Source organism: Esox lucius, chromosome 3 (genome assembly GCF_011004845.1).
Source record: "Esox lucius isolate fEsoLuc1 chromosome 3, fEsoLuc1.pri, whole genome shotgun sequence".
Classification (NCBI taxonomy): Eukaryota; Metazoa; Chordata; class Actinopteri; order Esociformes; family Esocidae; genus Esox; species Esox lucius.
The window spans coordinates 13703351-13717184 of record NC_047571.1 but is presented as its reverse complement, the minus strand read 5'-3'; the positions used below and the strand labels follow the sequence as shown (position 1 = coordinate 13717184).

General features: G+C 44.3%; 2 protein-coding genes across 6 annotated transcripts in view; both read right to left on the bottom strand.

The window, feature by feature from the left end:
* map4l (microtubule associated protein 4 like) overlaps window positions 1-9784 on the bottom strand; it is a 46262-nt gene extending 36478 nt beyond the window's left edge. For 3 of the 5 annotated variants that reach the window (XM_010868032.5, XM_010868034.5, XM_034289710.1), the window contains exons 1-2: window positions 9404-9782; window positions 546-724 (exon numbers count right to left, since the gene is read on the bottom strand). In XM_010868032.5, coding sequence (XP_010866334.4) covers window positions 546-720 — 175 coding nt within the window. In that variant the 5' untranslated portion in view covers window positions 721-724; window positions 9404-9782. Of the gene's footprint in view, window positions 1-545; window positions 725-9403 lie in introns of all 5 variants that reach the window. The other 2 variants (XM_020045487.3, XM_010868033.5) reach the window with 2 other exon arrangements.
* Window positions 9785-12124: 2340 nt separating this feature from the next.
* The window catches only part of LOC105024264 (potassium voltage-gated channel subfamily H member 6), a 62661-nt gene continuing 60951 nt past the window's right edge, over window positions 12125-13834 (bottom strand). Inside the window, exons 15-16 of the mRNA XM_020045332.3 lie at window positions 13361-13553; window positions 12125-12986 (exon numbers count right to left, since the gene is read on the bottom strand). Coding sequence (XP_019900891.2) covers window positions 12609-12986; window positions 13361-13553 — 571 coding nt within the window. The 3' untranslated portion in view covers window positions 12125-12608. The remainder of the gene's footprint in view (window positions 12987-13360; window positions 13554-13834) is intronic.

Genomic DNA, 13834 nt, shown 5'->3' with positions numbered 1-13834 from the left:
CAGGAGAAGCTGTTCACAGTAACATCAGTGCATATTCCCAATGAATCATGGGCGTCCCAGAGACACTCGAGTGATTCACAAGTAATATTTCTTACATAAACATTGTCCTTATTTGACTCTGCTGTGATCTTGTTGACAACCATCTCATTAAAGTAGAATGGCTCCTGCATAATAAAATATTGCACACACACACACACACACACACACATACACACACACACACCCACACACATCCACACAGCTACAGTTACACACACAGGTACCTTCACACACACAAAAAAAACAACTACACACACATTTTCATTTTAATCCAATAGAAGCCATGTGGCTGAGCAGTAGCAGGAGGACTGTACAGTAAATAACGGGCCTTGGACCGAGTTCTGTTGCTGAACATGGTCTGGCCGGATTCCTTGGCCCATCAGGGCTCATCTGTCTTCATCACTCAACGCAACTACTGATACATGATGCACACACACAATTTAATTTTTTGCAATATCATCTTTGATTGCTATTCCCATAAGCCTGACACCTGGACCCCAGCTCACCTTTCCCCTCCTTCCCGTCCAGGAGAGGGCGGTATTCGCTCTTTCCCACAGTCTCGCCAACTTTGTCATCAAAAGTCTCCTTCTTCAGGGATGCCACAAACTCCCTCCTCGCCAGGCTGTCTGCACCCGTCTTGGGCGCCCCGTCCGTGAGTGCATCATGCAAGCTCAGGTCCATCGTCCTGGAAGTGAACGACAGGGGGTAGAGGTCAGAAGGTCTCGTTAACATTATCACAATTATCAGCATCATAGTCGGTATAATCCACAATGGCAACACAATATATGCTTGTACTATGCAGTATAATTCCTCCACAGTCTGGTACAGTATTGAGGCCCATCAGTTGAAATGATGGCTGATCTGGGCTAATGGTTGGCACCATTTGTGCACCCCACTAATCCTGGTGCAGTCAAACCCCAACCTCCTTAACATAGGGATATTTAGGCCAAAAGGTAATCTCCCAGTGGGGGATTGGTTTGAGGTCGAGGGGATCCAGACTAGCTGCTAACCATCCCCCAGCCCACAATACATACAGAGTTTGGCAAATGACTGGGTTATCTGGGGAAACACAGCTAGCCAAAGCACATGAGTTTATGTGGTGTTCTATGTGGGTTGGCTCCAAAACGTATTTCCTTTGAAGACTGAGCTTCGAGGCTAGCACAGGGCCAATGCAAAATTTAACAAAGACAGAAAAGAGAAAAGTAAATTGAAATGATGTCCCAATTTTTGCAGTCAGCCCCCTCTGCAGCCTATGTCTCTACAACATCCTCTCTCCCCTAAAGACACAGACAGCACACATCACTGCAATTACTGTGGCTTTCCTCAGACTACACCAGTCCCACAACCACCACAGAACTGGGCTCATTTGTAGTGCTGTGGTTTTAGTTTTGCTGTTTTTTCACATTGGGTAGTTAGGTGAAATTCATACACATGTTGATAGGTAATTGTCATTATACAGAATAAAACTAACAATTTTCAGTGGATTCACAATGGAACCCATTCTTTAGGCACTTTCCTTTCTAATTGAAGTCATACATAAATGGTTATTCAAATGTCATCTTCCAGAAGAGGCAGAACAAATTACAGCAGACAATGTGGTTGGATTTAAAAGATTAGCCCATCTTCTTGAAAGCAATTAATAAAAAAGGTATTATGATATTGTACATAACAATGGTAAAGGTTGTCACATAAGCAATTAATAGAGGTGCATGGATGAGTGCCCAATACAAAAGTATAACCAACTATTTTTAGCTTTCCCACCAATTAAAAATCCCAAATGACTTAAATGAACCAGTTGATAATAAAAAATAGTTTAATAACAATAATAAGTGGGATTTAAAACACCATTAGAGAAAACAAAGAACAATAAAATAAGGGAGTGGGGAAATAGAACAGAGTTGATTGAGGTGAAGGCAGATTTGGTGACGGACTTGAATGTGGGGCTCGAAGAACAGGGTCTAGAAAGATCTGACCAACGGTGACATGTAGATGATGAACAGCAGTGATCCAAACACAGAACCTCAAGGCACGCCTTGGTTGGCAGTGGCTTGTGGGGATTCAGAGTCTTCAAGGGACACAAACTGCTTCTGGTCAGCCAGATCAGAACCAGTCAAGTGCTGTACCAGTGATGCCTTGGACATTTTCCATGCGGCCAAGGGAGATGGTGTCAAAGGCAGCAGAGAGGTCCAGGAGGATGAGGATACTGACATGGCCATGAGAGGTCCAGGAGGATGATGATACTGAAATGGCAATGAGAGGTCCAGGAGGATGAGGATACTGAAATGGCAATGAGAGGTCCAGGAGGATGAGGATACTGAAATGGCCATGAGAGGTCCAGGAGGATGATGATACTGAAATGGCAATGAGAGGTCCAGGAGGATGATGATACTGAAATGGCAATGAGAGGTCCAGGAGGATGAGGATACTGAAATGGCAATGAGAGGTCCAGGAGGATGAGGATACTGAAATTGCAATGAGAGGTCCAGGAGGATGATGATACTGAAATGGCAATGAGAGGTCCAGGAGGATGAGGATACTGAAATGGCCAAGTGAGGTCCAGGAGGATGAGGATACTGAAATGGCAGAATCATTGGCAATTACTTTTATGATCAATCGACAAATAATAATAAAACAGTGATTTAAATAATATGAATTATACTCTAAGGTAAGGGCAGAAACAAAATGTGGACATGTAAGGTATTGGGGCAGAGACTCTGTGGACATCAGAGGATTAGAAATATTATTATAATACACACACACACTTACAGTACACATAAATAAACATTGGATTGGTTGCCCTTAAAGTCTTCCAAGTTGGGATGAGGGGGTAGGGAGATATACGTATGTTGTTTCTTTTACTGTGAACAGTATACATGCCGGTCCTATTTAATGTGTGAGCGCTCATTTCCATATCTGTCCGGGCTTACTGCAGGGCTTGGCTAGCTCTGTCCTTGGAAAATCCCTTTGGGCCAAGCGGGTGGGGGTTTTGCCCTGTCCATGTTTTGGGCAGGCACACTCACTGAACAGACCAGATAGTCATACTCACTGGCCTTGTATGATTTTGTACTGTTGTTCAATAAACAAATGTATGTAATATGCGCCTAATAGAACAGATGTAGACATTATTAATGAAACGCTTACTTACAAAGCCAGTAAAAATTGAAATAAGACAAGGCTCAACAACTTGTAGAGAAGGATGGAATTAGATAAAGATTTCTTCATTGACAGTATTTAAACCAATGGATTTCTGCTGGTCTTCAGGTCGTACACAGAAAGATTCCAGGGGCCTCCGCTCCACTCATTTAACTGGAGTTACACCCAGTAACTACCGATTTTTATCCATGTCCCTATTGTGTACTCTAAGGGACCAATCACAATGTGTTTGCAAAGACGACATAGTGCTATTGGCCCAAACAGCCGTAGAGAGACAAACCAGTAGACTGTGAGCACATGTTGCACTAACCAATGGAATTTGAAAACACCAGCAGGATAACATAATAGGTCAGATGTGTTCTGTAATTCTGACCATTTATATAAGACCATCATAGTGCACTACCCCTGACAGAGCTCAGCTCTCTCCTTTCATCCATCCATGCCTTCCTCCATGCGGCAGTGTTATGAAAGGTTGCAGTACACTGCAGTGCATTTTGCTCCCTTAATGGGGCCAAGTTCAGGTCGTCTCCTTCAGTTCTATTCATGAGGTGGAGACGGCTTCTCTCTGCCGTCTGTGTGTTCCAACATTGACCACCTGATCCTAGCAACAACCCACCACGCTACTTAGCCTTTTCAATGTTTCAGTGAATGCAATTCAAACACAGTACATCCCTCGGCTTTCTAATGCCACCCGCTGGAGGTAGAGTGCTATAGGTGTTTCAATACTGCAATCAGTTACACAAAGATGTGTTCATATTGATGTGTCCCTTTATTGTGTGGACGTACATTTGATAGTCATATTTCCTTTTAATGGACTGAAAGAGCACATAGTGTCTTTCAGAAATGATCTAATTCTTCCTGACCACAATGCTAGTCTTCGGTCAGTTATAAGAGCCTCATGTGCTCCAGAGTGACGCGGCGATCTAAGGCTCCAGTGTGCCCAGACACCACAACATCCTGGGTCCAATCCCAGGGTGTTAAACAGCAGCTTGTGACCCGTAGCTCCAATGGAGCAGTGCACACTTGGCCTTGCACTATGTAGATTAGGGGAATGAGGGACCACTGTCCCACTGGGTCTTAGCGATTCCTTGAGCCGCATTGGACTCCTGGAAGCTGACTGAAGTCACAAGTCAAAGGAGGACACGTTGGTTAAGCAAGAAGCCCGGGCATGTGAAGCTTTGGATTTCATAGCATCTTTTTTGGGGAACATTGCGAACATGTAAGCGTCCTTAGCTTGGTGTCAAAGGAGTGTCAACGTGCCAATACACCTGGAAAGTGCCTGGTACTCATGGGGATCAGACTTCCCGGGCTGAAGGTAATTGAAATGTGATGTGCACAGCAAAGGTGGAGGCGTGAGAGTGAGACGGTCTCAGAGGGAGAAGCCGACACACCAGAGACTGATTAGACGTTCAGTAATTAACCTGCACTCTGTGACGGGCCAGCTGTCATTCCAGAATGCCTCCCTGAGAGATTGATCTGTAGCATATGTAATCAGAACTAGTACCGGGCTACGTTCTGCCTGCCGTCCCTGCAGTCGCGCCGCCTCCCAGAGACAAAGACTCCTGTACCATAAGAAAGGTGTTCTCGGCAGGCGGAGTGAGACTCCAGTGACGACAGCTTGGAACCACACCCGTGTGTCCTAACGGCAGAGTACCGTCTGGAACACAAAGAAACCAATGAATGCAGATTACACCCTTCATCAGCGTCTACACCCTGGAGCGTGTACTGTCTAAACCGTGTGAGTTATTCATTCATCCCCCTATAATCACTAACTCCTCATCTTTGCGAGTGAGAGAGCGGAACTACGCTGAGAGCTGCTCCACACTAATGATCTAACCGCCGAACTCTGCGCCCTTCAGACGGGGACACACTTCAGACACAAAACCTCCGAGCGCACGAATCCGTCCTGCCGTCCCCCCCAGTCCACTCAGCACACCACTCTCGCCGCAGATGAACAAGCAATCATTGTCCATCACCTACACAAACACACACACGTACGTTCTGCCGTTGTGCATCGGCCGTGTTTGTTGGCCCCGATTGGAACTGGGCCTCGTTTTCATGAGAGCGCTGGAGTACAGACGCAGATGACCACATTGACCCGCTGTGTAGCAGCACATAGGAGGACGAGATCCCGGCACGATGCTCATATGCACCCGCCTGATGTAGAAAATACATTCCTGTGAACACTACGCCAGGCCATGCGATGGATCTATAATCCTACAACAGCCTCTGTCCCAACTCAGTCTCTTCTAGAACTCTAGACACCGGAACGACCTTTCGTCATCTTAATCCTTCATGTTTTCCAATCCCCATTCAGCCATTAGGCTATCTAAGGCTCTATCGGTGAACCCCAAAATTACTAATGTTCACACCTCTTTCTCTTCTTTCTAAAAGAAAAAAAAATATCCCCCACTGAAACACTGACTTTTCTCCACCTCTAAACCCTCCTTTGTAACTCCATTCCTTCAGCCCTCATTGTTTCACTGGTAAATCCCCAGTGTGGCTCCTGTTTGTTTTACAGTTTTAAGTACAGCATTGCACATCTCCTAATTGATGTAAGGAATCATCATTCTGCTTCATGCTTACATTGAATGCAAAAGACAGAGAAACTCCGCTGGTATTTCTGGATGGGGATTAGTGATCGTCAACCCCATGTAGAGCCAGACCCTGTTATATTCTCTCAATCCTTCCCTCCGTCTGTCGTGCAATCAAGCCAAAAACCACAGCAGGCCTCCTGCACAGTAACTCACTGAATAACAGCACAGAGTCAAGCAGCTTGGCAGGGAATCCCCTACTTTATCCTGCCATCCAAAACAACAGCATCGTTTTTGGGGGGTGGTGTTTCTGTTTATTCAAAACGTGCAACGGTGTTTTTCCAGTCAGAATTGTGGTAGGTAAATCACCCAGTGATCTTTAACCGATCTAACCTTTATGTAACCTCTGACTGTGAATGCTAGGCATCTGACTACACCCATCAACAGACCTTTGGTCGGCTGAATTGGATTTGTTTACAGGTTTGGCACAACCAATGTCAATTGAGGAAGTAATAAAGGTTGTAGAGTCACCTGACCACTGTGCGCCATTCAGTCCAGAGTTTAAAGTACAGACCAGGCAGTGGTACAATTTTGACAAGATCAGAGACTGTGGAACTGTGCTGTCATCCGTCATAGGTTTAACTCTTAGGTTTTGCGTCACTTTTTGTATTACGTTTTATTTCATTTGAAAAACATATCTTATTCTCTTTAGGGTTAGGGTTAGAGTCCATTCAGTCAATGCATGCAATAAAAACCAGGCAGCAATGAAGACAGTGGGTTATGCTTAAACAGCCTCTGCTGTCATTTGAGGGCCGCCACTGGTTAGTTTCAAATGCCTCTGAATATGTTAAAAGTGTTGCCAGGTCCCCCAGTGTTCATCATGAGTCAGTGTTTTTATGTGTCTCTCATGCGTGATGGGCACCATCTCTGGTTACTGCTGACATAGTGCTTTGTCGCCATGTCTCATTCCCTCAGAGGAGACACACATAGTCCCAGAAAACAACCAGTCAGGGCCCCGTCTATATTACCCCCAGTGTGTGTGTGTGTGTGTGTGTGTGTGTGTGTGTGCTTCTGACTTAAATATATAAGGGATACATGTAATCCAGGGTTATATCTGAAAACTGCATCTAATGGGGCCATTTTGTTGCCGTGTTAGGTTTAGGGCAAACATTTGAATTAGGATTACTGTTAGAATTAAAGTTAGGCATCACTCAGTCCAGTCCATTGAAATGACTCCTGACTGAAGGAATACTGCCAGGCTTGGAATAATTTCAGTCCATTGAAATGACTCTTGACACAGGGAATACTGCCATGCTTGGAATCAAACATTTTTCGCTCATCTTGACAAACACTGATCCTTCCAAAACGTTCAAGTAACAAAAAAGATTTTACAGAACCATGTTGGGTTAAAAATACTTAACATGTCAAAATGTACAGCACTGGTATTGACTACTGCAGACGTATGTGACTCCAGTCCAGGGCGACTGAAACACTTGTGGTGTACATCATTTCCTCCTAATCAGTGTTTGAGTCGGACCTGGGACCAGATGAGGACTATGAGAAGAACTCAAGGACCCCTGGTCTTCTGTTGTACTAGAAATAAGTAAAAAGTCTATGAACCACCTTACCACACAAGTCTTTGACTTTAGATACATAGGAAATATTTTTCCAAATTGTCACTTTAGAGGGGCAAATTGTCACATTTGACTGAGCCACAGTGATATCCAACAAATAGGACTTTGCACTCTCCATATTCTCAATTTTCATTCTCCCGTGGATTCTTCTCAATGGCCCTGGATCCTTGGCTCTTTGGCCTTTTTATACAGCACCCTCCCCTTTCCTGCACTTTTAAACTCTCTTCTGATGGCAAGCCAAGGTCACAGTGATGAAGAGGTGGGCTGGGGTCCCGGTGGAACACAGTGACTGGACAGTATCAGGGGCGATGGCGATGGTTTATGACAGGGAAGCTAGGCATCACAACAGACCAGCAGAACTGACATGACACCAAGACCATGCAGCGGACCAGGAAGCCGCACGCTATGACAGACTGAACATCCCCCTCCGTCATAAATGGTGTCACTTTGGATAAACCTAGTGCATTCACAATAGGGGGTCATTTCAAAAACAGAAAATAGACTGTTCTCAGTTCACACAAACGTCTTTCATTTCGATATCATTTGTTGACTGAGTAGGAATGACGGAATCATGGGCTGGATCTACCAGGATTATTTTATGATAGAAAAGATGGAATTATGAATACATTCCAGAAAACTCTAATGACTTTTTTCACTTCACTTCAATGAATGTCAGGTTGAATCTTTCAGTTATCTTGTCTAGGATGTAACAGATGGCACCATGAAATACTAATTATAATATACAGGTAAAGGCATATAACATTTTATTTTTCATACTCAATTTGTACTCCTTTGTACTCTTAAAAATAAATATCGGGATCTCCTACAGCTGTAGTTGCTATCATATCACTTCAACCATGTGGACACTATCTTTGGCTTACATTTTTTCTTTTCCTTGCGCCACACATCTCTCCTCAAATGGACATCTGTGTGGATTAATTGACTGGCAAGACTTTGGTATTCAACCTCAGTTTGTGAACCTTAATGGGCTGCCATGCTGTGATGCCATCCCAGTCTCTCCAATGCCGTCTCCCATAATCTTTTGTGGATTCCACTATAATCCACTATTCCAGAGCACTGGGAGAAGGACACTGTATGTATGGCATGCATTAGGCACCCTCTAGTAATCCAAGCATTTCTGTCAATTTGCCTGTCTGTGCCAGACTCAGTAACTGCTCTGTACATATCTATTGTCTGTCTGGCTGGGCCTATTCATCTATGCAAACTAACAATGTGTCTCTGTCTATCTGACTGACTACAACATAATCATTGTTGTGTGACAAGGAGCAATAAACTTGGGGGGAGGGGGTCAAAACAAAGCACAAATGTACATGGTCTTCAGCAGTGTATAGCAGGACAGTTACAGAGGGCATAGTTCACAACGCACATGCAGTCATGCTTGCACAATACACAATTAAATACATGCACCGCACGCCTGCAAGACAGCGGAGGAGAGCAAACCGGAGAACAATGTATCCTAATCCACCGCACAGATACAGAAAGGGGGGTATTGTGTGGTATTATCGTATCCTACGCTGGGAAGAGCCGTCAAATCTATGCATCTATCTGGGTTATCCTAATACATATATATCAAAACTGCGTAACACCACACTGAAATCCAACCGCTGTCGTGGACCTATCGTGCGGTGCGGTGGACACCTGTCTACTACAGACAGCATCCCTTTTACTCAACTGCGGCACCATAACAAAGAGAATGTTCTGCATTGGTCGTGGAGGGAGTAAATCAAACACGCCCACTGTAGATATGTAAACATTAATTTGGATACGTAATCGAATACTGTAGGGCAATAGATATTAAATCCTGCGCATCAGATATCATTCTTAGTTATGCAGACTGGAAATATGTATGTTCTGTATGGTGTGCGCTTCTTACTGTGTAATAAAGGTGTAACCATTAATCAATATTCCCCCCGTCCTTAAGGCTGACAAACAATCCAGCAAAATACACACACATATTTACACCAGACTTTCGGCTAATCTTCAGTGTTTCCATCAATTGTGATTATTCATCCCTTTACTCACCCTTTGCTGTTTTTTTTTATCAGTTTGCCAATGGTTGTCGTGGATGTCGCTGGTCGAAGTCTGTTCCACCTTCTCGTACAGTGCGCTTTACTGATCGTAGAAAAACAGCCCGCCTCCTTCACCACGCTCAGCCTATCACAATCGAGAAATGCTGCCGTGTTTCGTTTGAGTCTCTATTTTTGACGCATAGATTGTCAGCGCGGCAAACGATTCCCATCTGCGCTCAGGATTCTGCGCCGCGCAACCATTCTGCGTAGATTCTGCCCATATTTGGAAAGCCGATGTGATTGTGCACTATCCATCGTCTCAGTCCCTTCCTCCATAAGAGTTTATTTGACCAATCATTGTTAACAGTAGACGACAGTTCTGTATAGCCTACTGTTTAGGCACGATATGCGCTGAATGGCAATATGGAGGCAGTTCTCAAAGCCGGACTGGACAAATTGCCACGCGCAACGGGGGCGTGGCACTTTGCCGCTCAAATAAGATAGGCTGCATAGTTTCTCTGTTCCTCATCACAACGGAAAAGTAGCCTGTCTCTCTGCTCATCATTATGAAGACTAATTGGTGTTACACGCCTATGTGTAACTTTAGCCTAGGCTCTTGGATTACTGGACTGCGGCCGTAATGCTTTATCCTTGGGCATGTTGCCCTGACTTCAATGACAGGAATAAAACCTGTCTCTCTCCTTTAATGAGGTAAACGAAGTCAATCCAAGCAGTTAAAACATCTACTATGGCCCAAGGAGAGACATCAGATCACAGCCCCCTGGTCCCAACCAAACAGATTCACTTGCTGTGCTGTGATGTAGTGCTTTCTATAAGATTAAGAGATTACAGGTCTCATTTGATTTGGTAAGTATATAATCCCTGGCAGATGAACCTAGGGTGGGACCAGTCAAATTTAATGTGCCTTTCATCTATAGTCACATTGCTTAGCCAGAACATACATACACTGTGAACACCATGATTAAGGCATGGAACCAAGAAAAGTTGTGAAATTGGTGAAAACCTCAATGTAAATGTTACGATACAGATACAGAAGTTTTTATATGGAATACAGGTAATCTGGGCATGGGTTTGACACAGTCCCTTTGAGATGTATTTTTTGACTCAGTGGGGTTCCCTTAAGTCATTTTTTAACTAAATACAAACAAACTAAATACAAACCATTAGTGTCCGAACTGTAAGTTCATTCCTTAGCTGTCAGATTCTGATGGCGTTGCTTGTCCCGCACTGTGAATTTACCCAGAGTGCAATCAGTGTATACTGGTACTCTTTTTTAAAACATTTGCATGAGAATGGAAAGAGGACTCAGACCAAACATATATAAGGGAACAGCAGGACAACGGAGGGGCACTGAAAATAAAACACATGAAGTGAAGTCATTCTGCCCCAAAGCAAACCACAAACTCCAATTTAATTATTTAAACATTGCAGGTAGCCCAACTATTCCCGGGAAAGATGTTATACGACAACTGATGAAGTTCAGTGGTGTTTAAACCCTCCAGGTAAAGTTGCAAAAGGACACAGGCTTTGTTGTTTTATTGTTCAGGGAAACATTTGGTTTCCTTTTAGTTGGTGGCAGCTCATGTACCACTGGTTGTGGTGTTACATATCACCCGTACGATTCTGACAGAGATCTTTTTCATCCAGAGTATACTCTCTTATCCATGTCAAAGGAGGCTGCAGGGATGGAATGCACGACTTGTTGTGTTTGTTGAGATGCAATATATGGAACAGTGTCAAACTCATTTGCAAAGCCTTGAGACATATATTGCTTATATGGGAAGCTTTAATTCATCCCTTTTTTCAAGCATTTTATGATTTAATTGACAGGAAAGATATAGAATTCAGTTTTTGTTGAAAGAGTAGTAGGTTGTATTTAAATCCATGCTGCTGTAGTATATGTGTACCATATGCAACGGATTAGACTGCTGGACAAGTCAAGGACCTAATGTTCTTGTTTAGTGAAATGAATATGAACAAACATGTGGGAAGTTACATTGGTCTGTTCGATTGCCAGTTGTTTGAATCATTTTAAGGTATGACCCAGATACAAAACAATGCATTTGTTGTTTATTTTTTTTATTCAGGAGAAGCATCCTACTGTTATTTATTGAAGATAAATCAAACTACACAGTAACTCCATTCATCTAATGAATAAATACTGTATTCTGGCCAAAACCAGCAATGACCCAGCAATAGATTTTGTATATTGAATTCTATTTTCCCTGCGTTCATCTATTTTTCAGAATTAGACAGAAACACAACTACAGCATGAAATCAGAGTGATGCTACTGACGACAGCAATTATCCATCATGATCATATCCTACAGTATGTTTTTTATATACATACACATTTTTATGAAACCTAATCTAGATATTTTATCAAACAACCTACGCAACCTAAAAAAACACACATGAAGGTCCTGCCCTGAAATGTGTTAATAATGTCATTCTAACAGTGGCATTATACTTGGTGTGGCTTGTTCTAGGTACTGAGTGGTCTCGTACAGTTTAAGACCAGGGAGGTGAGTCGAAACCCGTTTGGCTTGCCTGCATCGTGGAATATCACTGTTATCCGATAAATCATACATTTACTTGATTATATCATCCTTCTCTGATCCTCTGTTGGCCTAGGATAGGATATTATGTCATCATTCAGAAAACTCTCACTCTCATTCAACATCTAGCTCAAGGACAGAGGAGATAGGCGACCGTGCAGTTTATAGGATAACTGAACAGAAAAAAAGCACAGTTCGCAAATTGCCATCAGTCATTTAAGAACATTCAAGGATTTGATGGGTATCCTAGAATTCATGGCTTTTAATCACTGAGCCGGACAGCCAGGAGAACGACCCCAGAACACCACTGAGACGTAGCAGCAGCTCATACAAGACACAATGACAGTAAGCGGTGCTAGACCAGCTAACACTCCAGTTAAACCCTACACATAGACAGCAAGCACACAGACACACCGACTAACAAGGACAAACGTGTTTCCATAAGAATACTGCCAAAGGTGCTAGAAACCTGTGAAAAGTCACGCTCTGATGGCCCTTAAACCATGGAATCCTCTTATCTGATCATGCTCAGAATATTGCATTTCAGAGGGTATAAAGGGACGCACTTAGGACGTGTTTCCTCTTTTAAATCAATTTCCATAAGCAGTGTTCATCATGCGGTGTCCTATAAGACCCATCCTAAGTCCCGGGGATGGAGCTGTATCTGTGCGCGGTAGTCCAGGGGCTCTCCAGGTCCAGAGCTGTGTGTTTCTCAGGCAGGGAGAGCCTCCGTCGGCCCTCCGAGGGATCCAGCCGGGCCAGCCCTGCGTCCGACCCCGGGCCTGACCCTTGCACCAACGCGGACAAGTTGTCATGGTTAACCAGGCATAAGGGCTCGCCGGGACGGGCGGTCAAGCCCGGGGGGTGATGCTGCGGCTGGGCGCTGATGCCAAGAGGCTGGGTCTGGACTGGACGTGCCAACGCTGGGGTGGGATCCAGGAGACAGAGCTCCACCCCACTGGGCAGAGACTCATATGACCTGGATGGGCTGACCTCAAAGTCTGGGTTGACTAGGAACTGAGGAAGAGGACAGGGGAGAGAAGAATCAGCGAAGCTGGAAACGTCACCGTGTGATGAGCACTGACCAGCTGATGACCTACATCCAGAAGGGTTTAGACCAGACCACCGGCTGGTTTAGAGGATTTCCAGCCAACATCCTGATGTCTCACATACAAAGACTCTGAAACCAAAGTGCTGTCATCACTGTGATCACACAACCTCATCTGCACTTAACTCTGACCTTAATATCTACTAAGAATGTCAGTAAGTCAGTAAATAACTAGGCTAAATCCTATTACCATGTTACTTGTAAATACAATCGTTTGGATCATGGTGAAGGTGAACCTCAGTTTCCACATCAGCGAGCCAAGCTGAACATCATGGCATTTTACCTGTGAGAGGGAGTCCAGTGATGAGACAGGTGGTACCAGCCTCTCTGCGGGACTAGGGGTGAGGGTGGGGGTGGGTGTGAGGGATGGACCAGGGGGGGAGGACACTGTGCTGTAGGCTGGGGGCACCAGCACCATCTGTCTCTGGAGCAGCTGCATGATGGCCCCCAAGTCTGTGGACATCCGGGACTCCAAACTGAGGGTTTCATAGGACAGTCAGGTAAGATACATGTAGAGCTACACCCACAGCACCAACTACATCTACACCCATAGCTCCAACTACATCTACACCCACAGCACCAACTACATCTACACCCACAGCTCCAACTACATCTACACCTACAGCTCCAACTACATCTACACCCACAGCACCAAGTACATCTACACCCACAGCTCCAACTACATCTACACCCACAGCTCCAACTACATGTACACCCACAGCTCCAACTACATCTACACCTACAGATCCAACTACAT